The sequence below is a fragment of the Gavia stellata genome, chromosome 7, assembly GCF_030936135.1.
Source record: "Gavia stellata isolate bGavSte3 chromosome 7, bGavSte3.hap2, whole genome shotgun sequence".
Classification (NCBI taxonomy): domain Eukaryota; kingdom Metazoa; phylum Chordata; class Aves; order Gaviiformes; family Gaviidae; genus Gavia; species Gavia stellata.
The window spans coordinates 7,647,473-7,673,626 of record NC_082600.1 but is presented as its reverse complement, the minus strand read 5'-3'; the positions used below and the strand labels follow the sequence as shown (position 1 = coordinate 7,673,626).

Here is a 26,154-nt window from a genome sequence, read left to right as displayed (position 1 = left end):
AGTAGAAGAAGATCACAGTGCTTGTGTGCCAGTACATTTTTATATAAGTACTGTTGGTTTCTACTTTTTTAAAAATCTGATCCTTTAAAAATTTAGCTTTCTGCTGAATTTGCAATGGACATGGTGAGGTAGCATTTTGTAATTATATTTTTAATCACCAGTGGTGTCAAACAATTTGTACCAATAGTGCTAGATTCCTGAAGGGATGCTGCAATTTCTCAGTCAGCTGTTTTATTGACAAACTTTACTGCTGTTATAGATGTTGACTATATGTTGTGTTGTCTCACCACCTGGAGTACATTATTTTTTGTTCAAGGTTATTGGACTTTAGCAAATTAATTGTCAGGTCTTTGTTATTTATTTATTTTCTTGATGGAAATGCATTAAGTTAGCGGTTACTCAAGCCCCTATTTTATTCCACCTTTGGAGCGATTGTCCAAATGCACATTCGTACTTTGTGTGATTGCATGCTATAAACCCTCCAGTTTTGAACTGTAGGGCATACTCACATCCAAAAATGCCCTTTACTTACCCCCCTCATGAATATGCAGTCAAAGTGAACCAGACGTCCTCAGTTGCTCTCATCTGTCCAGTAAAGAATTACTTGCTTTGTTCAATTGCAACCTAGTTCTGTATTGCCATTTCTCCCCTCCTCCTTGTTGATGTAGCTCTTTAAATGTAACTGTATCTCTGCTGTTCCAGATACACTTGGTCTCTTCAGTCCTTACGGATTTTTCCTTCTTCTATTTCTTCAACGTTTAGTTTTGATAGGATCTACGTATGTGTTCCTAAAGTTGGGTTGTGTGTGTACATCTCCTAGGACAGATAGTTCCACTCAGGCAAACTTCATTGCAGGTGTTTTTGTTGCCTTAGGGTAGCTTGTATTCTGGACAAAAGCTGAATTTATAGATCACTTTAAGCCCTGACTAGAGAGAGGGTGTGCTAATTTTTGCTGTAGAAGGTTCCCTTGGAGGGAGCATGTGATTTTTTTTTCACCGGAAATAAGATCTCTGTCCTACTCTAGCCCAGTCTGTTCAGATGATTCGGCCATCATCTGAATCTCAGCTCCCAGCATCTCAGAAGTTGCCGGTTGACAACCTGCCATTACAGAAGTTATTCTTTCTGATGAACAGAGTGTTTGTCAGTAGCACACACGACTATTTAGCTCAGTAGACAAGTAATTTTTCTGTTCTTTCCCTCACTTCACAACACTTTGGTGTCTGTTATGTCTTACTAAGGTATTACTCGCTGTTTGGAGGCTCCATGCACCAGAGGTTTCTGAATTTGTTTCCGACCATCTCTAACTGAGCAAGATCCTGGCCATTTGTTCAGTTACAACTTTCTGTGAAAATGTCTTTTCTGATAGCTCTTACCTCAGCTGGGAGGGTAGGAGACATCTAGGCCTGGATGGCTCATGCTCCTTACACCATCAGGCAGGATGCTTTATTTTTAAAGACCCTTTATATGCCTCTCCTAAAGATCACATCTGAATTTCACTTGAATCAGAAAGTTCATCTGCATGTTCTTCTAGAGTTCACACATCCAGTGAAGAGGCATCTCTAATACCTGGATGTTGAAAAAGTACTATTAGTTTACTAGTTGTAAGTCCTTCATGTATTCCCTGAAGTTGCTGCGATTTCAGTACAATCTACAGCATTCTGCTGTAAGAAAATCACTTTGGTGGGCTGCATCATAGCTTTTACATTGTAGGAAGCTCCTGAAGTGAGAAGAACAACAAAAAATGAATTAATTATGTTTCAGGGCTGTAGGGAAGCCACGTGAGAGGAGATCCAGGCTAAGCATTGCAGAATGTGGATCCATCAGTTTGCTCTAGAGGAATCTAGTTATGAGCTGGGTACGAGCCACTCAGCACCTCTTGTCTGGAGACAGGTTTCTGGAATGGGTGCATTTAACAGTGTAGACATACTATATAGCCAGATACCAACTGCATGAAATATGAAAATATATGTGGATGATGACTTAGAGGCAGAAAAGAATGTTACTTGACAGCAACTGCAGTTCAGTTCTCGTCCATCATTAATTTATTATTAACTGTTAGCTGGCATGTTTTCCTGTAGGGACAGAATTTGAGCTCAAATCTAGTCAGTAATAGGTGGTATGTGGATCTGTGACTCCAAACTGCCAGGTCAGTGCTCCCAGTGTCTGGGCTATTGTACTGAAAGACAGCATCTCTTTCTGGCTGTTTTCTGAGCAGGACTTGCTTAGCAGATGGAGGAAATTCTGAGTTTGTGACTTCTGCTTGCATAGAGGTATGAGATGGGTGCTGGTGATATCGATGGGAACGAAGCTGTGTGCATCTCCAACAACAAGATCATACATATCTAAAGGATTTACTGATGGCGCTGTTCTGAATACCTCATACGTGGATTTAGATGCCTAATTGCTTAGCATTAGGCTCCAAAAATTTGTGAATCTTACTCTATTTTTCCTTAAAAAGTGCTTTATAATCTTTGTTAGTCCTATATATATAGATATTCTTGAATTTGCAGCTTTAAAATCTTAAGAAAATAAATGTATGCATGTAAAAGCTTTCTGTACTAAATGCATTTATGTTTGACTTTTAAATCATTAAGTTAATTATTTGTTCTAGTAAGCTAGCTAAAGTAACTTGATGTCTTCATTTCTGAATGGCTTTTTATTAGGAAAGACCATTTATATGCTTGCTTTTTTTTTTTTTTTTACTTTCTCCACAGCTGGAAGCCCACCTATGTAATTCTTAGCAAGCATGAAGAATATTTGAAAAATGAACTTGAAGCTTTACAAGAAGCTACAGAAAATGAGAGGTATCTATGATCACGTGAGAAGCATTAGTGCTTATTAACCTGTCTAAACTTATCAGCAATGATAGTGCAGCCTGTGTCAAAAAGTTGTTGTAATCTTTTCAGGATGATATAAGTGACTGAATAATTAAAAGAATTTTTGGTTTACATTATTATGAGGTCATATGTTATTTTGTAGTTACCAGTGGAATAGGATAAAATATGGCTTCTTCAAATTCAGTTACTTCCCAAATGCCTATTATAATTTTTCAGAACATTGTTCAATTGCCTACAATTTCAAGAAAAGCCCAAGAAATAAAGACAATGAATGTTTCAGCTTTTTTTTTTGGTAAAAATATGAAATATCAGAGCATATTTACAAAAGCATACATGAATTTTATCTATGAATGATTTTTTTTGCCATTATTATTACATGTCTTCTTGTATACTGTGATTTCAGTAGGTTCAGATACTCAGGTTGGGGAACACTTTTTTGAAAATACACAGGTTTTATGTTTTTTTCAGAAGCATCGCTTAATTGAACCTAGGCCTTTAAATTAATATATGGACTAAGTAAGATAACAATTAGAAACATTCAGATAGTTTTATGCTTTTCTTTATTTGTGAATATTAATTGCATATGATTATTAGAATATACAAATTAAGTTTTTGTATACTGCTGTATATTCTTCAGAATAACCACAAAGCATGCAAATTCAATATTAGATACTGAAAAAATAGAGTGAGTGGCTCAGGAAAGCCTGGTCTAAAACCATTTTAAGACCAGTTGTGGGTAAGATTCTAGTCAGTATTAATTGCAAATTCAATTCTGTTCAGTAAGTGGCATTTCAGTTGTTTCAGCTTCATTAATTAGATTCTGCATTTTAAAGAAATGATTAGTTGTGGAATGTAGCTGCCTACATTCAATGGAAGAAAGAAAAGTCCCTGAAGATTTTCACTGAAATGTTCAAAATGCGGTGTGCCAAGTTAACCCTCTGAAATCCTATTTGACACTCATATAAAATTGATCTTCATTTTAGAGACGTTGCTCACCTTTACTGATCTGCTTGTGAAGGCGAAGAGGTTCGTTTGCCCTATGGTGAAAAGATCACGGCAGATCCATCTAGATACCTAAATACCAATTTAGAGGTGTAATTTTAGATAATTGAAAATGTTGGCTTTGGTTCTTTTCTCCAAGACAGCAGAAATAGCATGCCTGATGGCTTTTAATTAACTCAGTTAGTAGCTTATCTGTCTTCTTCCTGTTCAGAGCTCTATATTTGGTCAAAAATAAGGCTAAATTGGCTTTCTATGAGTATATGATTAAGCCATTTTGGCTTTCACTAATTTGAGCTGACAAGCCAAAGAAGCATTACTTTTAAATTGCTTCTTTAGATAACTAGTTTCAACTCCAACATGAAAGTGTTTGATCTGTTTTCCTGAGCTTAATTATAAGACATCATGACTATAAATAATAAAATAAATTTAATTCATGTATTTTACAAAAGTGGTCTTCACAAATACAGTCCCTCTGTACAGAAGCATTTGATGATATATTCAAATCAGCAAGATGTGCATTCAGCAAATTCTAAGTATTTAAATTAGGAAGAAAAATAAGTACCTTTAGAACTTTATGTGCTGAATGTGCTTTTTAGCCTAGCATTTGGGGGCACGGAGGACATACTGCTTTAGATGGGAAGATGTTTTAAAAAGATGGGCAGATCAGTTTGCATTTAATTAGGCACTTACTATGGAGGTAAGTTCCACATTTTTTTCATTCTTACTCATTTCAAGAACATATAAGAACACCTAGTACTGGAAGTTCATCCTGAAAATAAGTGATATGAAGAAGGAAAAGAGAAATAAATAGCTATCCACATAATGTTCGGGGGTTTTGTGGGTGCTGTCCTTTTCCCATTGTCATTAGATTAAAACTTTTTCTGATTACTTTTATGTGAACAGTGCTGAATTCCAACTAGCCTATGTTTAACTGTGTGAACTGGAGGATGTGAATTACTTATTAAAAATAGTGACAATTTCTCAAGACTACCATACCATACCATACCATACCATACCATACCATACCATACCATACCATACCATACCATAAATATGGCCATAAATATTAATCTGTGGAAAATACATTTTGGGAAAAGAATATAAACTTCGACGATTATTTTCAGAAGCTTGAAACGTACCTGCTACAACAAATTATTTTACTTATTTATATTTTTAAAATTTATTTGTAATGCATTCTTAATTGTGTATCAGCAAATTTCTTTGTTGCTCAGTTATTGTTTGTAGCATCTATTAAACTAATTAGAACGGAATATTTTCCATCTTTCATACCTGGGAAATTTTGTACAGTATACACAAATATTCAGTAAATCAGGAAACTTAGATTCCTGAGACCATCCATGTGGAAAACCAAATAGATTAATTTTCTACATGAAGTTTGGAGTTTGGGAAGTGTCAATTCCTTGGTTTCACAGTGTGATCTACAACTTCTTTCCCCTAAATGGGTGTATTGAACTTCAGTCAATTTAACAGGAACTAGTGCCTGGAGTGTAGTTTTATTTGAAAATTAAGATCTTACTTTCTTTTTCCTGTGACTTCTGTTTTCCTTTTGTAAGAGCAGAAGCTTCTACTGTTGAATTTGGACAAAAATTTTTCTCTCTTCCATTGCCTGGGCTAGCCAGTGGGCAGCCAGGAGTGTCTGCCTTTCAGTCATGCTGCATTTAAATGATTAATAGCAGTTTGAGATAAAATATGTTCTTTAAGGAGGAATACTGTATGCTTTGCAAGCAGTGAGAGCTGTTTCTTAATGTAGGCTTTATTCATAGTGCAGGTAAATAGGTGGGTCTCTGGCTTTAGTTGCTATTATGCACCATAATTTGTTTCATAAAGGATTTTCTGAATAATCTACAGGTGTACTAATAACTTAATATTTTTAAATTTGCCCCTCTCTCTTGTTCACATAACTTTTTCCTAGAGGATGACTTTTCCTTCACCTTTTGTGATTTTATATTGGCTTATTCTAATATCAAGCAACTTTTTGTAATATTTCTTTCTTAGTTAAATGACTAGTCTGCGTTAATGATACATGCTGGATGTCTGTAGCTGTGATATCTCTATAAACATATGCCATCTGCATAAACACTCACCATCAAACTTTTATTATGTATTTTGCATATGCCTAAATTTATCTTTTTTCAGGAATAAGGGGCATAAAATATCAACATGTGAAAAACCCGACATATTTGAATTTAATTTTAAGCAGTTACTAAGCTTTTGCTTTCAAATGCATAGAGAAACATAGTTACTGGGCACTGGTTGTTATTACTCATAATTTTAAAAACTATTAATAGTTAACTCTTGCCTATGTGGGAAATACAGACTTCCTGCAGGTCTATTCTTAGATTACCTGTGTGTGACATTAAGAACCAGAACCAGTTCCTTGATTGCATTTTTAATTATTCAGTTTTCCCAAAAAATACTACTTTTGTACTGGAAATTACCTGTAATAAAAGTTATGCCTAGCAGTATTATTGGTGTAATAAGAGACTCATGCCAATGAGATAGTTGAATATCTGGTCTGCCATTAGTGACCTATCCTGTAAATTCCTTGCCTGAATGAGAAAACCTGAAAAAAGAAGTCTTTTCCAATGTAAGCACTGTCATTGATTTAACAGAAGAGGATGGCTGTTTTCTTTCTCATCTTTCCAAACATAACATTGATCAATTTTCAGCTTTATGTGATGAGTTACATCCTATTACTTGTTGTGGTATTTGTTTGTGTTCATAGTATAATTTTTTCAAAAGCCGATTTAGGCTTTTAAAATGCCATGAACATTAATTAATGCTACCAACTTTAATAATTTGTAGCTAGGTACTCACATTATGTCAGTGAAATTATATTAGTGTAACATTAATTTAGAGGGCAGTCCTACAAGAAGCTGAGCATTCTGGCTTTTTGCCAATTAAACATTTAAGTGTTTGCTTAACCTTAAGCATGAATAGTCCTATTGTTTTAGTGTGACTAATGTGTGTGTTTAAGGCTTCCCTGAGTCAGACAGAGATTACTCAACATCTCCTTGGAGGCAGCTCTTAGTCCAGTGATGCATCAGGCTGCTCTAAATATGGGATGCTAGGCCAAATTCTCTTTTACTGTAAGTTTGATACAGCTCTACCGAAACCAGCGGAGTTGTGCCAATATACATGAACAGAGAATTTGGCCGGCAGTGAGTTTCATGATAATTACACAGGGAAAAAAACATTTGTCATCTGCCAGGCTGCCTTTGAATATGGTATGGTCTACATTCCTTTCAAAACAATGAGGTTTGACTGTTTTTTACATCATGAGTGTATTCTTCGCTACATACAGCATAGTCTTCCTTGAAAACAGCTGGAAGATAAAAAAATAGAGCCAAATAGCGCTATACTAAATATAATCTGACTTTTTTCCCAGACAGCAGCAAATCTAATTGAGCTGATGCCATACATTAATAGTTTTTTTCCTTATAAACAATGGCTTCATGTGAAAAAAAATAAATTACATGTATTTTTATAGGAAAATGTATCAGGATTACATAACCCAGTATAAAGAGATTTTGAAGCAACACCGTGAAAAATATGCAGAAACTGCTCTTGCACAGGAGTATTACAAAAAAAAGAAAGAGCTTGAAGAAATCCAGAACAGAGTTTTGAAACAGTCTGAAAAATATAAATTGAAAGAAGATGCTTGCTTGGATATTCTGGGTACTGCTCTTATCAATGCTTTTACAGTAGAGCTTATTGGTAGTGCACATTAAAAGTGCTATACAGAAATCCTCTAATTAATTTTCCACAGTTTCTCTTAAGCTAATAAAAAGGTCCTATTTTTGTTACACCATTTTTAGGAAAAAATTCTGTAACAAACTGAGACTTTGAACAAGAATTTAGAGTATACATACTAATATTCATTCCTCCAACCCATGAATGTAACGGGAAGAGGTTTACCATTGGGCTTCTTGGGGTAAAAAAGACCTAAAATTACTTCAGAACAAGCCTCTCAAAATTTTAAATTTATGTTTCATATACTTTTTTGTGCTGTTTTTAATGTCATTACCATCTGTTATACTGCTATTTCTGTATGTATACTAAGTAAAGATAAGTGCTCCTGTTCTATTGATTTATCTTGTATTTGAAACGAAAATTAGATTTGTGAATTAATGATCTGAAATGAAATTTTATTTCTGCAGAGCCTGTTCCTTTTAAATCCCTAAATGATTGGGCTTTACAGATGTATCCTTGATTTGTAGTGTTTATGCAAGGCAAGAAAGTTTATATTTACCTTTCACAACTTTTTGTTAAAAAGTAAAATAATTATTTATATATTTATGTTTAGAGGGGCAGCACTGGCATTTCTCTGTGAGAAAACTAAAGGTCAAATAATACCCTTCAGTTTAAATTTATGGGAGCATTTTGAGGGAAAAAAAATTCACTTGATGACATATCAGTCAAAATGCTTCATTAAGGAGGAGAAGCCTAAATGAAATTAGATTTGAAGACTTGTCTAAGAAATGCAGGTTTGTCAGAGCTTTCTGTTCCTCTAGCATTTGTGCTTACGGCATAGCAGAGTCAGGGATCTGATAGCATCCTTTGCTTGAAAAAAGTAATGCTGCAGTATATATTCCGTAACATGAAAGTGCTTCTTCGAGGCAAAAAACACAGGAAATGTTAAAGCTTGCTGCAGTTGCTACACAAGAATCCATTGAACTACAAAAAGAAGCAGAGGAATTAGAAATGAAAATAAATTATTTAAAAAAGGTAACTGTGTTTTAATTTTATTTTATATAAATAGATTTTATATATGTAGTTATATATACCACCATTATATTTTCTGAAACTTAAAAAAAGTAGTCCATTTTCAAGCACACAGTCCAACAGGATGATTCCAGTATTAGTGATTATGTTTCGATAGCATCACATATGTTTTCTTAGAGAAGAGGGGTCCATGAATGTAAAGGCTCTTAAAGCTTGCTTTCTATTGACCTCAGTTTACGCCATAATTTCCATCAAGGCACTGTGTCACGGTGACTTTCGTGCTAACTCAACAGGGCCAGAGAATACACTTCAAAATATAGCAGGGCCATTCCTTAGTGAGCCCCAGGGCTTGAGTGTATAGCCTTCACAGGTCCTACTGGTTTTTAATAATGCTTTACAATAAGAATCACGTAAATGCCTTTTTTTTTTTCTCTTTTTTTTTTCCTCCCCAAACAAATGTGTGGGTAAATAATACGCAGAGGTAAAATGGGCTGATTTTAGACAGGAGATCAGTACAGTTCCACTAGCTAGAAGAAACACTGATTCCAAAGGGATGGTCTTCCAAAAAAAGGACTTTGTCAGGACAGCATTTTGACCCACCCCCCTGTTAGGATGTAAAAGGTCTCTCCTAAGCCTGAGTAGCCCAGTAGACCAACCTTGTAGAGTTTCGTAAGTTTTTATAGTATTGCATCTGGACACTTTTACCTCTCTGGACCAGATGATCAAGGACTCCATTTACTGCTGTGTCAGCCGTGTCCCTTCAGCCAGCCTTAAGCTGATAGAAGCATATTGTGCACAGGTGGTGTTCTCTATTTATATTTTGTAATTCTGTTTGACGGTCCTAGTTACGGACTAAAGTTCCTAATGTGGTATGTGTTGTATAAACATACAGAAAGAAGAAATGTGGCAAATTTATTTATAACTATGAAGGAGACCGTGTAAGGAGCTCCTTGTTCTGAATAGATACGTAGCGCCTGTGTTTAAAATGTTCTGTGTTTATTCCAGTCATTACCATTGGTCCAACAAAAAAATATTGCCTCTCTTTAACCTTGTTCTGCTCATTTCTTCAGACTGTCTTGGTTACAAAAACTCTACTACTGTGCATGATTAATCAGATTTAGAAAACATTTGCAGCATGTAGCAATAATTTTTCAAGTTTTTTCAATTATTATGTTCTTTGTTCTTTATCTTTTAAGACATTTGAAGAGACTACAGAAGACCAGAATAATTCCAAAATGATTGAAGGAAAAAATCAGAAAAGTCTAGAGAAGCCAAAGGAGTTGAAAGAAAGGTACACTTAAAAATTATTTCTTTCCCTTGCTTTCATCCAGAGTACTATCTCAGCATTTACACAAAGACTACCACAAAACACAAATTGTTGCTAAATCATAGAATCATTTAGGTTGGAAAATACCTTTAAGATCATCAAGTCCAACCATAAATAATAACTGGTAAGCTTCTCTAACCCTGGTCATGTGATTTAATGATGTAATTTTAAAAGTTTTTTATTTCTTGGGGTTAAGATGGTGGCAAATTTTGATTCTTGGAAGCTAAATATATCTGGAAATATACTATTCAAAAGTATTTTGTAGAAATCTTTGCTCCTCACAGCTACTGCTGATAGATCTATGTGAATATTTGTACGAGTTTTGAATACAACTACCGTGACATACAGCTACTGTGCTGTCAGAGATAAAATACATTAACTCTACTAAACGCATATTTGGGGGAAAAAAGTCAGGGTTCCACATGTCATTTGTCCTCAGCTCTGAACTAATTAAGAAATTTAACTCTGAATTTAGTTCTAAAAAACAAGCATGAGTGAAAGTTTTATAGACAGGATTAATGGCTTAGCAAATTAGTCAGTGGTCACTTAAAACTGGGACTCACTTTAATTTGGGCTCAATTACAATGACTGAAAATCACCATCAGGACTATCTTGCACTTACCTGGAGTCTTTGTGAATGTTGAAGCACCACCTTTAGAGCTGATGCTTTTAGACCAAAATCCATTTTAAACTGAAAATATGTCCAAAAGACTCTGTTCAAGTGATTTTACATTACGGTGTGCTTGAAAAAGAAGCTTTTTAGGGCTTTAAATAGGGATTTAGTGGACTATATCTTTAGAAATGTGTCATTTTAATCATCCCTAAGATCCTTTCCACAGGGGCATTTTAGGACTTTAATATCTTCTTACAGACCTATGATTTAGTCAGATGATTATTTTTTTGTGTTTTAAGCCCTTACACCCATTCTACCTTCTTATATAAGCTTTTTGTAATTGGCAAGACCTCAGAAACATAGGGAAGCCAGAAATCCACTTAGTTTTAAGACTAGGTAAAAAAAAAGATGGGAAGCATTCTCTTTGAATTTTCAAAGAAACCATGTATGTTCAGTCTGCAGAAAGCAAAATGCCAATTAAAGACCTATCATAAAAGGCAGACATCTATGCTCTGTGCATGGAGGTGTAAGAAGCACTCACTCAGGCTCCTCGTGGGAAGGAATTCATAGGGTGCATTGGCAGACCTGCCATTTGTACATTTACCTCCATGTCATGGAGTCTTATGGTGCTTGTCCCTTCACCTGAAGTTGTGTCTTGATTGCATACAAGTAGATCTTTTTGGTGCTTTTACTGAAGCAATAATTCCATGGCTTGCATCATAGTTATAAGATGTAAACATTTTACACTACGCTAACTCACATTGACTTTTAACTTCCATGTATGCATTTACGTGATATAGTATATGGTATCAGACCATAACCTGATTATTAATTAATATGTTTTTCCTAGAGTAAATTTTAAAGCTTATTTATGTCAAAAATATACATAACAGAAAGGCTTGTACAAAATGGCATTAAAATTTTTTTTTAAAATCCCTATTTGGCATTAATGTATTACAATTTTTTTCCACTAGAAAGCTTAGAAGTATCTCATTTAAGTAACTACTGATGTTAAAAAGAGATGTATTATGAATCTGTGATTATAATCACTGTGAAAAAAACACAAACAGAAAATGTGCTAAGATTATGAGTCATATGAATGAAAACCTTTGCAGACTCAAGGCAAGGTACAAAAATAAAATAGCAGAATATGGGTACCAAAGGCAGTAGTCTCCTGTGAGCTGTTCTGCAGTCACTAAAAGGCTGCTACCAAGCAAAGAGAGCTTTGTGAAGAAAAAGGAGATATCTTCGTCTTCTGCCACAAAAGAAGAAAAATAAGAGTTGTACTGTGAATCTCCATGAACTGATGCAGACTAGGATGAAGAGAAACTGGCAGCATCAAGGGAAAGAACTAAACAGAGCAATGAAGCATTGAGCAGAACAATGTACAAATTAATACCCATGAAACGCTTTAGAGGCCTACAAGACAAGAAATCAACTTGCAAGTTAAGGAATAGGTGCTGATATACATGTTCTCCTTTGGGCAGGAGGATGGCAGTGGTAACTGTTCTTTTAAAAGTCTTGGAACATTTTAGTTTGAATCACTCATTGCTGGCTGGCTAGTCGTTGATGAGGCTGACTGCAAAACACAGATTCCTCTTCTCATACCAGCTGTTTTCTCTGATTAGTGGGCTTTCACAGTTCACCAGTTACACAGGCAAGTATCATAGTTAAAATTTCCAAATCAAGAGTTCTCATCAATCACTGAACAGGATTCAACTCTTTTGAAGCCCTGGTCTTGATTTCTCAATTAGAGATTATATTTATTACATAGAAAGGCTGACAACTTGAACTGTGCTTTGGCATGTATCATGTTCATTCTCTCTGCTTTTGTAAAGTATTTGACAAAGCTTTAATTCCATTATTCTGTAATTCTGGTTTTTTTTTTTTTTTTTCCTATTTGATTATGTATTAATTCCACCTCTGAATACCTAAAATATCTTACATTCCAAGTGAGAGATTTTTGCTAAAACTTCTTGTAAAGGATGTTCCATGGTGGATTATTGCAGTTCTTTCAGTATTTTTGCATTACAAGTGATTAGCTTTTACTGACCAAAGAAAAAACTTCATAATATAATTCTTGCAAAAATACTTATAAAGCTGTTTCTGGACTTCTAAATGTAAACATACATGAAGAGTCAACCCTGTGCTGACCACAACCTCATAGGCAATTATTAGTTACTATTTATTATGGCAACTAGTTATTGAAAGACCTGCTTCCAAAAGGACTTGCTGGTATGCACCTGATTAGAATACTGAACTTCTGAATGGCTTCAGTAGAGAGTCCTGGTAAACACCACAGCAGCAAGTGTGATTCTTCATGTGTAGATTCAAATACACTTGATTCCTATAGTGAAGATAGAGTCATATTAATCTTTGGGCTTCATTATGCTACAAAGAAGAAACTACTGCTAAGGAAACGGGATTTGATTTTGATTTAAGAATATCTATTTTTTTCTTTGCACTTTAGTAAAAAAAAAGTTGTCTATTTCACAGTATGGATCAAGATAAAGATTTTTTATCTACTCAGATGTCTACTAACAATGAAATAGAGAAAGAAGAAAAATTATCTTTCTTGTTGTTACTGCAATTTGGACTATTTTCAGCTTCAGTATGCAGTCTGATTTTTCTTTCAATGGTTATTAATTATGTCAGAGAAGATGCACGTGTTTTTTTTTTTTCAATAGTGTTTTTGGGGAGAGAAGGGAGCAGGTGTAGTACATATGCATAAAGTTTAATTGCAGGCTCTTTTGGAAAGTTTTGTTACTTAAAAAAATATATATCTTAAGAGCTTCTGACTCCTGTTTGTAACTCTGTCATCAATACCTTCTTCTGCATAGATATGCATTGTAAAAGAATGTTTTATTTTGTGGAGAGTGAATTTTTAGAAATATAGAGTTGTCCACTAGGCTCTACAGAAGCACATGGAAACTGATTCCAGGAATTTTTAAAAACGTAATTTGGCATCCTAAGTTCTGTAAAAAAAATGGTTTATGGCAATCTAACTCATGACCTCAGCAGCAGCAGCTTTGTTCAATTCATTTTTGAATGATGATTGTGGTAAAGTGGCCAAGTAAGCCATTTTGAACAAAGTGAAGCAGTTTTAACAAGGGTTCTGTGCTCAGCTCTGTTTTTATTTCTCCTTGTTTTTGTGCTCTTCTGCATCTGAATTTAAAGATACGCCAGCCATATACACAGCTTATTTCCTGTAGTACTCATTCTTGATGCAGGTAATGTCTATAATTACTGTAACTGAAAGAAATAAGGATTTTAAAATTTTTTTTAAAATCTTTTATTATTCCTGTTTTTTTTTGATTGATGTATTAGGTCCTATATAGTTTATATAGTTAGGTCTCAGTCCAGCACAGCACTAGGTGTATATGTAACTTTACAGGTCAAGATAGTCCTTTTCATCAGAGTTATTTGACTGAGGTGCATTTGTGGTTTTATGTGATCACAGTTGTGCGTGTATATTAGCTTAATGTGTTATTAGGTCCATATGTCTTAACCACTGCTTCTAGTTTGGTATTTATTTAGTAGTGTTGCTAATTTTACTCCACACTACCTTATAAAGTGCGTCCTACATTTTAACTTATTTTTATTTATGGAAAATTTCAAGAAGAACAAAAAGACTGACTCAGTTCTTCATTTGTTCTGAATATCATTGTTTAGTCAGCTATAAACCAGATGTTGTAGCTAGAAGCACAGAGGTGCTAAGCAGGAATTCCAGAGAGAAAATAAAATAGAACTCATTATTTTTAAAAATGGTAAATGTTCCTGTGCCAAATGGCCACTTTATGCTGCATTGTTCTGCTAACCTTTGTCTTTCTACACTGTAAAAGGCTATTTACCCTACACAGATAATTACCCCACAAATGAAAACACTTGCTGCAGTTTTGTCTTTTGTGTGTGTATAGTGTGAGTATTCCAGACAATCTCAGAGAGATAAAAAGTGGTTTCAAATATGAAAATGTGATTTCAGAACTACAATAGTGAAGTACTTTTATCAAAGAGCAAAACCCCAAACTACTAAAACTTTTCTTTGATGCTGACAAAATTTAAGTCAGTAATGTTCTTATGATTGGTTTATTACTACTTTATGTCTTCTGCTTTCAGCAATATTCTCTGTCTGATATTATTTAAAGAAAACTTCAATTTTTATCAACTGCTGGAGCAAAAAGAGGTAGAACCTCCCTCGCAGCATGCATCTCCCTTGAAAATTCCACTTACTTGAAACAGTTGTATTTTATTATTTCCTTTCTTTTGCAATTGTTAACTTAATATTTTTTTTAACTTAATTTTTTTTTTTAGGATATTTGAAGAGAGCGAACATCCATCTTTGCTAAATGAGAAACATCAACTGTATAAATCATTACATGTCCCAAGCATTCCTCGGAAATTAGTCCAGTCTGTACAGAGTATTAGATTCTCAATGCAACAAACAGAAACAGGTGCAGTGTGTTTAATGGTCTTTCTGCGAGGATTTCGGATTATTTTTGTGTAAATGAATGGAAACCATGATAATAAACCTAGTGAACCACTCCTGCTGTGACAGTTGAAGCCAGGCTTTCAATGGAAGTTATATACTTACCTGTCTTTATGTTGTGAAAATCTTCTATGTCCAATTCCTCTCTTAACTGTGCAATGAGTAAAGTAACACGACAGGTATACCTGATGCATAGTGTCAGAAAAATCAGAAACATACCTTTAGCACTGTTCGCATAAATGCAGTAAATATTAACCGAGTATTATTTGCAGTAAATTGATCAATACTTTCGTATTTTGTGATAATTTTCTTTTAGCTTTCTATTAACAAGAAAATTTATAAGCTTTGTTTCCAAGTCCAGTTTAACAATGCCATGCTTTGGATACTTAAACCTATTGACAATATTAAGTAATATTTGTTAATTTAGGGAGAGAAGAAAAAGAAAAACCTATGGAACTTTCAGTGGCCACTAGCAGTTCCTCCAGCCTTGCAGAAAACTCGTCACAGGTATGCAGCTCTCCCACTGGTAAAAACATGAGATTATATAATCTGGTTTATGTGGTTGTTTAGATTTAAAACACTTCAAATATACCTGGTGCTTTTATATCTTACATTAAAATTGTTAACACTGGAACCAGGATGCTAATCTTGGTAATCTGCTATTACTTGGTAATCATAATGAAAATGTTTCTTTGGTGCCATTTCTAATTCAACTGAAAATATTTATGTTCTTACGAAGTGCAACTGGTAGCCAAACTTGAGGTGGACCATCTATCCAAATAATTTTGTATAATAGTTTTTAAAATTTAGAATAACCTTTGTAGATTCACTTGCTTGTATGTAGCAAATTTTTGGAATTCTAAAGGAGGAACATAATCTTCTATTACTGATTAATTGTCAGTCATCTACTCCATAATGAAGCATTTCATAAAGGACTAAATGTGCGGGATGCTATACAGGACTGCCTACAGTTAACAGCTCAGTTCTGAGGTTCAACCAGAAACAAAAATCTGGGCTGAGAGGAATAAAACCACGAGCAGCACTGCTTTGTACACTTGAGCAGTCCACAACTACATTTTCCATCTCTCACCCATAAACAAGTAGTTCCTATGGCACTTGTTTGAAAAGCTGAAGTGTATTGCAGCTTAATATCTTATATATACAAACACAATAAAACAATCCAGAAACAAGTTGGAGAACAACTTGCACAGTTATGAAAACCACTAATAAAATCTCATTAAGTGCAAGAACATGCATAGGACCAATAGATTGTTAAAGTATAAAAGGAGTGCTCGGATAAGGTAAGGCCATAGGAGATCACTGAATCACAGAACCATTAAGGTTGGAAAAGACCTGTAAGACCATCAAGTCCAACCATCAACCCAACACCACCATGCCCACTAAACCACGTCCCACAATGCCACATCCACACATTCCTTGAACACCTCCAGGGATGGTGACTCCACCACTTCCCTGGGCAGCCTGTTCCAGTGTTTCACCACTCTCTCAGTAAAGAAATTTTTCCTAATATCCAGTCTAAACCTCCCCTGGTGCAACTTGAGGCCATTTCCTCTTGTCCTATCACTTGTCACTTGGGAGAAGAGATGAAATAGTTTGTAACTGTGTTCGTTGTGCAGAAGTTTGGGGAAGTTTCTATAAGAAAACCTTTCTTTATAACGGGCATCTTGCTGTATCTGTTTAAAATCAAATTTTAATGAAAAACAAAATTTGTCAAGTGAAAAATTAACACAACCAGTTGTGATTTTCTTAAGAATTTCTTAAGAATGAAGGATGAAGTGAGTGAATCACTAAATGGTTTAGGATGGAGCCTGTGGTAGAAGAAGATGACTTCATAAGATATGACAACATGAAGGGCAATGGCAAGACTGGGTGGAACAAGACCAGAAGAAATTTCAAGGAATTCTGATTTGTGACTGGCTGAGGGAGTTGGACGTGATGAGGATGATGGAAGAGCTGTTGCCAGGGTAATCCAGAGATGAGGATAGGAATCTGGGACCTAGAATTGCACTTAGAGTATAATGGGAAGCAGTAAGTCAAGGTGAAGGGAACTTTAAGAAAGGGTGATGGCAACAAGGAAAAGAAGATGGAGTCTAACGAAAAATAAAAAGATTGGAAGAAAGAAGGTTGCTATGTTTCAGAAAAGGCATGCTGTAAGCTACAAGAGCTGAGTGGCACACAGATTCTGCATAACCAGCCCTTTTGTCTCCCACCCCAAATTTAATTCAATTTGATACATTTTGCAAATTAAGAACAAACCAGAACTAGCAGCTCCCTGTGAAATAATGTGTTAGTGATGCTGAGGCAGAGATTCCTAGTGCCACTCTGCCCTTAAGGCACAAATACATACTACATATAAGAGTTAGGCCTTCTGATCTGATGAAAATCTGTGAGGCGGGAGTATTTCCATGTTTTCTGTAGTTTTTAAATCCACACAGGAGACATATTCACTCATGTGCAGACTCACTTTGGCCTTCGGAGGTGGAGATAGGCCTGGCTCCAGCCCTTTCTGTGTTGTCAAGCAGGAGCAACCTGGCTGCAGTAGTAGAAAACCTGGATAAAGTTTGTAAATTATGTAGTGTTATTTGGGCAACAGAAAATTTAATTATTCATATCTAGTTATCAGTGCTGTGAATGAGACTTCATAAAAAATTATAGAAGTGGTTTTGCATATCATGCTGTTAAAATGTAGGTAAAGCAAAGATAGGCAAAAAAGTTTTTATGTTACCTGACCCCTAAAGAGTGGTTAAAAGAAGGGATTTCCACAGTCTCAGGAGAAATCAGAGCGATACTGTTGAAGTGACAATTTCATATGCTGCATAATTTGAATTTTTTGCTGTGTTTTAGATGGTTATTGACACTGCAGGGACTAACAACCCACAAATTGCCCAAGTTCCATCAATAGCAAGCTTACAAAACCAAATGCAATTCAGGTAACTTTTCTTTAATAAAGTAGGTTTCATTCTTGAGGTTGAGGTTTATGGAAATAATCCATATTTAGACAAACGGTAATTTTTGTCTTTTAGACTGGTAATTCCTCCAAAGCAGAAGACTTCTAATCAAGAGTTTGAGAGTGAAAATGCAGTAATAGGTAAAGTACCACTGTCATTTTTTTGATAGGTTCTGCTGTCACTGTATGCTGGATCTGGATATGCTGGATCTGGATAATTATAGGAGAGAAAATTCTACAGGCCAAATTTTCATTCTGGTATTAAGTGGGCCACCACCTTGATTATTTAGTTCAAACTTTGAGTATAGCAGACAGGCAGTGTCCTAATTTAAATAGAGATTGAACTGCTCAGTAATGTGGGATTCATTCTGCATTGACCATTGCTAATGAAAGGAACCTTCCAGCATCTTTTGTAAATCCACGCTCTAGTCTCAAATTACTGGGGTAAAATGAAATCCAGTCTGAAAATCTGCCCAGAAGGCATGAGAAAATGCAAAGAAAAGGGATACAATAAACTCAGTAATTTAGGAATCTTGAGGCATCAGATTAAGATTATTAAATATGAAAATTAACTTGAGAAATACATACAGAATGCTTACAGAAACAAAACAGGGTAGTTACAAATACACCTATAGTTTTTGAAATCACAAGTCACTGAGCTTCAGTTTAAATATATTTTTTTCTAATTATACTGCCAATTTAGATGCATGTCAAAAATTACAGGATCCTAATTATGTGTCCTGAAACACAGGATCTTAACTCACAGTGCCTGAAATGATGCACAGTCTGAAACTTAGAGCAGAAAGTCTGATAACATTTTTCTCATTTCTCATCCTGGTTTTTGCCAGTTCTTCAAGATACACTTCATTGGTGTCGTATGGATGTGCTTTTTATATTGTTTCTACCTGGTTTCTATTGACCGGTATTAGCATTCTCAGAGGCCAATAGCTGGATTAGACAAACATAGCACTCTCAGGGAACAATAGCTAGATTTGAAGAACATACCAAACCATATGAAGCTGCCTAAGCATTGCTTTAATGATAGTGAGTAAGTGGCAGAACGAGAGGTAACTATTATGGACATAGCCACAAAGTGAGTTATTATGAAAGCTACAGTCAGAACACTTCCTTATGAATAGCGATGCCAAGTTAGTAAACCTTTCTCAAGGATTCTTTCCCACAAGGTAATTTTTATTCATGCATTTAAAATGCTGTTATATTACAAGCAGCGCTGTCTCTTTTGTATAGCAAACCAAGAGGCGAAATGTGGTGATAAAGAAGCAGAAGATGAGCCAAAAGATTCTTCGTATATACCTCAAGTAAGCAAAGCATTTCTTATGTTGTGAGTAATTATTTTATTTAGAATAGTCTAAGTATCTTGACATATTTCAATCTATTGACAAGAGGTAAGTCTCAGAAATTGGCAAAGTGACTCATTATAAGGCACCCAATAGGTGAGAAGCCAATCCATGCCTTCTGATTACTAATATAGTGATCATTGCTCTTGATCATGTCAGTGTTCTGCGGGGTTTTATGCTACCTTAATAATAGGCTATTTAGGATGACTATCCTATGCATATCATCATTTTTGTATAAATTGGTGCGTATCATTTTCATCAGTGTGAGCTGATGAAACATTTTAAAGAAATGTTTGCATTTGAAACTCATTTCTCCCACAAAACTATAGTAAATAGGCTCTGTGCTGGCTACAGAGTCTGTATGGCTCTGTTAGCATTGCTTTTACTAGCTGTGCCTGAATGTGAGATCAAGCTCACCGTGCCATAGTATTCAAGCCAGTTGTGTGTACAACTTGCATGTATAGGTGGTATCAAGATGTGGTTTAACACCGGCCAGCAGCTAAACACCACACAGCCACTTGCTCGCTCCCCCCACAGTGGGATGGGGAAGAGAATCAGAAGGGTGAAAGTGCAAAAACTTGTGGGTTGAGATAAAGACAATTTAATAGGTATAGCAAAAGCTGTGCCCATTAGCAAAACAAAATAAGGAATTCATTCACTACGCCCCATCTACAAGCAGTTGTTTAGCCATTTCCAGGAACGTAGGGCTTCATCACACATAACGCTTACTTGGGAAGGCAGATGCCATAACTCCACACATCCCCACCTTCCTCCTTCTTCCCCACAGCTTTTATTGCTGAGCACAACATCATATGGTGTGGAATACCCCTTTGGTCAGTTGGGGTCAGCTGTCCAAGCTATGCGCCCTCCCAACTTCTTGTGCACCCCCAACCTACTCGCTGGCAGAGCAGCATGAGAAGCAGAAAGGGCCTTGTCGTTGTGTGAGCACTGTTCAGCAGTAAATAAAACATCCCTCTGTTATCAACGCTGTTTTCATCACAAATCCAAAACATAGCACCGTGCAAGCTATGAACTCTCAGCCAAAACCAGTACACAAGATCAAGTTTGAGATACTCCTCATCTTCTGGTTGGCTCACTACAGGCTGATGCCTGCAGGCAGCTGGTGGAGAAGAATGTCTGTAAAACAGTATTGAGTCTGGTGGAAATTGCTCCGCAGAATCCAAGTGTACGTTCTCATTTAACATTTTCTGAGGAAGAGGAAATATCTCAGTCAATTGAAATATATTCTGATGGTGATGTTTCTTTATTTCACTAGGGAGTATCAAGAGGATTCCAGTGTGACTTTAAGCATTATGCTAAGACATACTTTAGAGTGAAATAATTCTTTTATTCAAAATCAGTGTTTTCAGTCAGTTCATGAGTCTCTTTATTTTTTGGATGAAAATTTTCATGTATAGTTTCATTCACAAGAAGTCCTTTTTAAATTAGGTAAATTAACGTTACAGTTTTAAGTATGGTGACTATGTCACTGTGAGCATTTTATTAAAATCCTTTTATTTTTCATGAGAATAAAAATAACTAACTAACCCTAAAACATGTAATGAATATGTTTATAGGTAAATGGTTAATGATGTTTTTGGGAAATTTTATATGCCATAAACATTATTGGATATTTCTTTTTAATAGGACATACATACATGTTTTAAGGCAAACGAAGATAATCCTGACACAGCAGAAGAAAGTGCAGAACATTTTTTAAGAGCACCTGAAACACCTGAGTTTGTAGGAATGCCTGACTCAAAGGGGAAGAAAACCCAGTTCTCTAAAACCGCTCCATTTGACTTGTATGATTTCAGCTTTTATTTTGATTTTGAGCAAAATTGTATTGATGTTTATTGTAGAAGCATTTCTGCTGTTTTTGAAAGATACTCTAGAAAGTCTTCTCTAGAAAGCTCTTCTGAAAATATTAAAATGTTTTTCTGAGTTATGCTCAGTAATTTATTAGATTTTCTTCTTACAGTATCATTTCCACTTGAAGCTTTTTTGAAAGAGGGGGAGTCTGCTTAGAAATATGAGAGACACAGGTTTTAGATAGGTTTTAGGTCCTTTGCTAAAATTGTTGTCTTTTCCTGCAGTAATATTTGTTACACCAATTTCTATCTTTAAACAGTTTTTTTAGTAAAAAGATAGGGAATTGGTTAGAACACCACCCCACTTACTTTGCTTTAAAGAGTTGTGTTACCCATTCTGTGTTGCAAGAAGCAATTATTGATGGCGGCTATGGGAATCTAAAAAAGTGACAAAACAGAAAAAGAAAAAATAGATCAAAAAAGCCATCTACACTACTTTTAAAAATTATCAATTTAGTTTCTTCCTTTCTGTCTTTACAGTATTCACAATCTAGGTTGTGAAGAAGGAACATCAAAATCTCCTGCTTTCTTTTCTCTCATGAACTTCTCCCAGAAGTCACCTGGCTTTAATTTATTTGATTCTTCTGTGTTTGGGGGAGAAAATTCATCTGATGAGGTAAAAATGAGTACTTGAGAATATTAAACTTCCACAAAGTGAAATATGCTAAGAAAACAGCATTGACAGTGAATGATGTTTTTCAGACTGGTTATCTTTGTAGCAAATAGTTTTTTTAATAGCTTGCTTTATTTTACATTTGATATCCTTTGAAAATGCTTATCTCCTCTCCTGGCGATGTGTGATGACTTCTGATCAAGTATGAATCTTTCCCATATGGGCAAGACTGGATCTTGTGCAAGTATACAGGTGACTAGATTCACAAAAAGGCTTCTGGTTCAGCGTTGTGATGCAAAACTTTAGGTACCCTAGCAGAATTCACAACTCAGTTGCCTATCCTGTGTGGTTAGGTGCTGGCAATGTAGATTCAAGCTCCATTGTGCAAATAACGGATTTGAACCCAGGTATCTCCTATTTCTGTGGGTGTGCTCAGTCTTGAGGTTACTAGATAAAAGCTGAAGGAGGGAAGAGGAAAAACACCATTTTATTTTGTGCTTGGCAACATACCTGTTGTTGATATTGCCTAGCATCAGCTGTGTGTAGGAGAAAATACACTGGTGAGTAGTTTGTGAATTGTTTAGGAACGAGGTAGGTATTAAGTTGTCTAGTGCTGTCAGAACCCACATTATTTTGTGCCTGCTCAGTGGCAGAAACCAAGAATTTACCAGCCTGTAGCAGTCATGTAGGGTTCTCTGAAGTTAGATGGTAGTTTTGAAGGACTTGGGTATCTGTTATAAATGTAGTCTAAGAACTCTTCTCAAGAGTGATGAGGGGTTATTCTGCTACTCTTTCTGGCAATATCATGTAGGCAGTAATTAAGTTATTGCTTAGAGGTTTTCTAAAATGTCACAGAATGAAGTAATTTTGAATCTTTTTCAGTTTAAAAAACAGTAGTAATCCAGATGAGATTTTGGTCTGTTCTCAATCTGATGTCTTTTCCAGAAGAATGGAGGGAGTGTGTTTGCAGATGTAAGCAAATATCATGAAACCTATCTCATTGAAGAGTTTACCTTGCAACTTTAGAGACTCATACATACATTTAAATGCAGATTTTGTGAAGGCTGCTGACACTCACTGGAACAGTGTCTTTCTCACCAAAAGCAAATGAACTTATTACATATCAGCATTACAGCTTATCTTTTGCCTTTCTCATTTGTTAAATAAAATGGCTGTTTACTTTTCAGATAGAGGAAAGTTATTCTGTGGGAAACTTGAACCCTCTGTCCCCACGCAAAGATATTGGTAAGTCTGAAACTCAGATGTACTTGTGTGTACCAGCTGTCTTCTACTTGTGCTTATGTGACTGACAAGCTTGTGATCCTGCTTAACAGGGCACCTTTGGTTGCCTAAAAGGATGTTCAGTCGTGATATTGTAGTTCAGTGGTTTATTGTGTTCATTTGCGTTTTGACTAGCTTAAACCTTTCCCTGCATGTTTGGCTTCAAATGCATGAGATAGAAATAGGGATCATGTTAGGCGTGTTTGAAGCAAACTGAGAGGACCTGCAAGGGAGAAGAGAAATTTAAGTGTCAAAGCTTTTTTTACTGATAAAAAGAACAGTTCTTTTAATATAAAAAGCTATAGTACTTGGTAAATACTACTTTTTAACTTAAGACTACCAGCTTAGTGTTGGAAAGAGTACATCTGTTGTTTTTTTTTCCTCCCTCAACTAAAATGAAAATAAAGTTCCCATTTGGTTAAAGAAATCTCGATAGTAAACTGACTTCCATCAGTTTAAACCGTTGGAGGTACACAATATAAAAATAGCACAAGTAAGAGAGAGGAGAATCAGACTTAATAAACAGTATCTTCCACTCATACTGAGCGAGCCACGCACATTTACACATTCTGTGTGAAATCCTGGCTTTACTGAAATGAAAAGCCAATTTTTCATTATATCACTAGGATCAAAACTTACTCTTAATCAAACACTTTTCTGAAGGGAACTGTAATTACTGTTTTTTTTGAGGTGCTGCAAGTGCAAAGCTACTTTTTCTGAAGCAGATGAATATAAGGTTGTATTCATATATAACTGTTGTAGAGAAAAGTGTGTGAATTTTGTGTTACTAAATGTAAAACTCGGGTGTTTTTCTGTCAGTAACTTTGTTTCTCCAAGTATTTCAGTGGTGGATTGCATTGTTCTCTAGAGAAGAATGAATCTGCAAAAATGTGTCAGTCTACAAAGACCTCTGTTGCTTAGTATTCAAAATATTTCACCCAGAATATCATGCAGAGGTGTTGTTTTGTTCTAAATCATTCAAGTACTTCACACTTTGTTCTATGTAGATTCTAATAATGCCCTCCTGGAAGTACCATTTCTAGTGCAGAAATAAACACACAACTGTAGGCTGATACTCAGCGGGATGTTGGGAGTACAATATCATTAAAGAAACATATTATGCTAAATGCAGTATTCTTTCAATAAAATTTAATCTAATAATAAATATAATATGTATTCCATATAGGAAGCTTGTTTGGGAAATCAGAAAGTGAGGATGCATTTGCCTTTCCCTTCCCCTCGGAATCGACTTCTCATGCATTTGGAGATGGAAAAGATGACTTTAGTTTTCCATTTGCATTTGGACAGGATCAGAGATCATCACAGTCTCCTTCTGTGAAAGGTTTTCATTCTTCCTTACAAAATACAAAGCCATTTACATTCTTTTGAATACCTTTGAATTCCTTTTAAATTCTTTTCCTACTTAGCCTTGACAAATGTTTTCAGTTTCTTAAGTTAAAGTACAAAGCATTTAATCTTCTCCTTTCATTTCATGTAAGAATACATTATTGCAATTGCTGCAAGAGCATGTGTATGTTCATCAGGCACACATGCTTTGAGATGCAGCTTTTATTTTTCATATTTAGTTTCTAAATATGTTGTTTTCATAAAAGGTTATGATATGCTGTCGCTAAGTTGGCACTTACAAGCAGCAGAAATATCATTTTACAGTAGTGTGGTAGTGTGTTGAGTTAATTCAATATCTGTGAGAGCGCATCTAAACTTATAGATGAGTACTTTCAGCCTCTGATATAAACTAATAACTTCTATAGAAAGCGTTAGTAAGGGTACCTGTTTATTGTAGCAATAAAAGCTGAATTTGAGTTAAAGACAATGTTCTTAAATTAGCTGTTATACACAGAATATTTATGAATTTTTTAAAATAAACACTTTTGTTAATTTTATGTAAAGTTTTCTAGGTATTTCTTAATATCTGATGTGAAATAATGTTGCAATTATAATACTTAACATTTCAGTTTCTGTCTTTCTGACTTGAAACACTGAAAACAAGTTCCTTCCTCTTTATCTATAATCTTTCAAAAAAAGATACAAAAGCAGACAGTTCCCAAAGTCTAACTGTGGTCAGTACAAGTATATCCACCAGTTCTCCGCAAATGTCTTTACTTTTGGAATGGCTGGCTGTGAAGACAATATCAGGGTTACTCAGCAAGGAATGCTGACTGTTCTGAGCCACCACAGCCCTGTGAATCCCTCAGAATCATCTTCTCTAGAACCAGCAGTTTCACATTTATGGCCTTTGAAGGAAATACCAGATCACTTTTGATTTATTTTTTCTGTTACATGTGAAACATAGGTTACTGATTTTTGAAACTCCTTATGAATTTATACGGGAACTTGGGTTTCTCAGTCACTTACTATGAAGCAAACACCCTGCCTGACAGCAGGCAAGCAAAATGCTGAAAAGGAAGCGAAGCAAATAAAGAAAAGACCACATCATTCAGCAGACTTCACAGAACACATTGCAAATGTACAGAGTAATCAGAAATGCACATGGACTGAGTGGACAAGTTGACAAAAAGCATCCTACCAGTATAGTCTGCACAGTCTGCCAATAAAATATCGACAAAGTCCAAACAGGAGTAGAGTCCCCTTCCCTCTGCTGACTTGCAAAGCCCTGAATGACCAACAGCTTGGTTATCTATGGCACTACTTGTTTTCTGCCAAACTTCTAAATGCCTTAGGACTATTTTTGTGCAGCCCAGCTTCTCCTTAAGTACTTGTGCCTAGACATTTGTGAAAGTTGATTTTTTTTTTTTTTAACTGGAGAGGGATTCAGGACGTTTTAGTGAAGCGCTGCTGAGATCCAGCTAATAAGTGAGCCACGTGGATTTGGTGGACTTCATGCTCTCCAAATGTGGGTTTCCATGTTAATCTATTTTAAACAGTTTTTCTGATCTACTGCATACCTTGCAATCTGAAAAACATAAGCTAGAGGCAAGTTTGAGAGCCTGTCTATGTTATTTGGGGTAGTATTTTAGGGTACATTACTGGCAGATAGTCTGAGATCATTTGGAAAGCCGGAGAGTACAAT

General features: G+C 35.5%; 1 protein-coding gene across 1 annotated transcript in view; it reads left to right on the top strand.

Annotated features, from left to right (window-relative positions):
• Positions 1 to 24,491, top strand: part of C7H14orf39 (chromosome 7 C14orf39 homolog) — a 36,821-nt gene extending 12,330 nt beyond the window's left edge. The window contains exons 5-18 of the mRNA XM_059819482.1: positions 2,715 to 2,804; positions 7,351 to 7,538; positions 8,021 to 8,063; positions 8,468 to 8,588; positions 9,782 to 9,876; positions 14,837 to 14,976; positions 15,439 to 15,518; positions 17,877 to 17,962; positions 18,056 to 18,120; positions 19,228 to 19,298; positions 20,985 to 21,142; positions 21,689 to 21,824; positions 23,009 to 23,066; positions 24,289 to 24,491. Coding sequence (XP_059675465.1) covers positions 2,715 to 2,804; positions 7,351 to 7,538; positions 8,021 to 8,063; positions 8,468 to 8,588; positions 9,782 to 9,876; positions 14,837 to 14,976; positions 15,439 to 15,518; positions 17,877 to 17,962; positions 18,056 to 18,120; positions 19,228 to 19,298; positions 20,985 to 21,142; positions 21,689 to 21,824; positions 23,009 to 23,066; positions 24,289 to 24,491 — 1,534 coding nt within the window. The remainder of the gene's footprint in view (positions 1 to 2,714; positions 2,805 to 7,350; positions 7,539 to 8,020; positions 8,064 to 8,467; positions 8,589 to 9,781; positions 9,877 to 14,836; positions 14,977 to 15,438; positions 15,519 to 17,876; positions 17,963 to 18,055; positions 18,121 to 19,227; positions 19,299 to 20,984; positions 21,143 to 21,688; positions 21,825 to 23,008; positions 23,067 to 24,288) is intronic.
• The last annotated feature ends 1,663 nt before the right edge of the window (positions 24,492 to 26,154 follow it).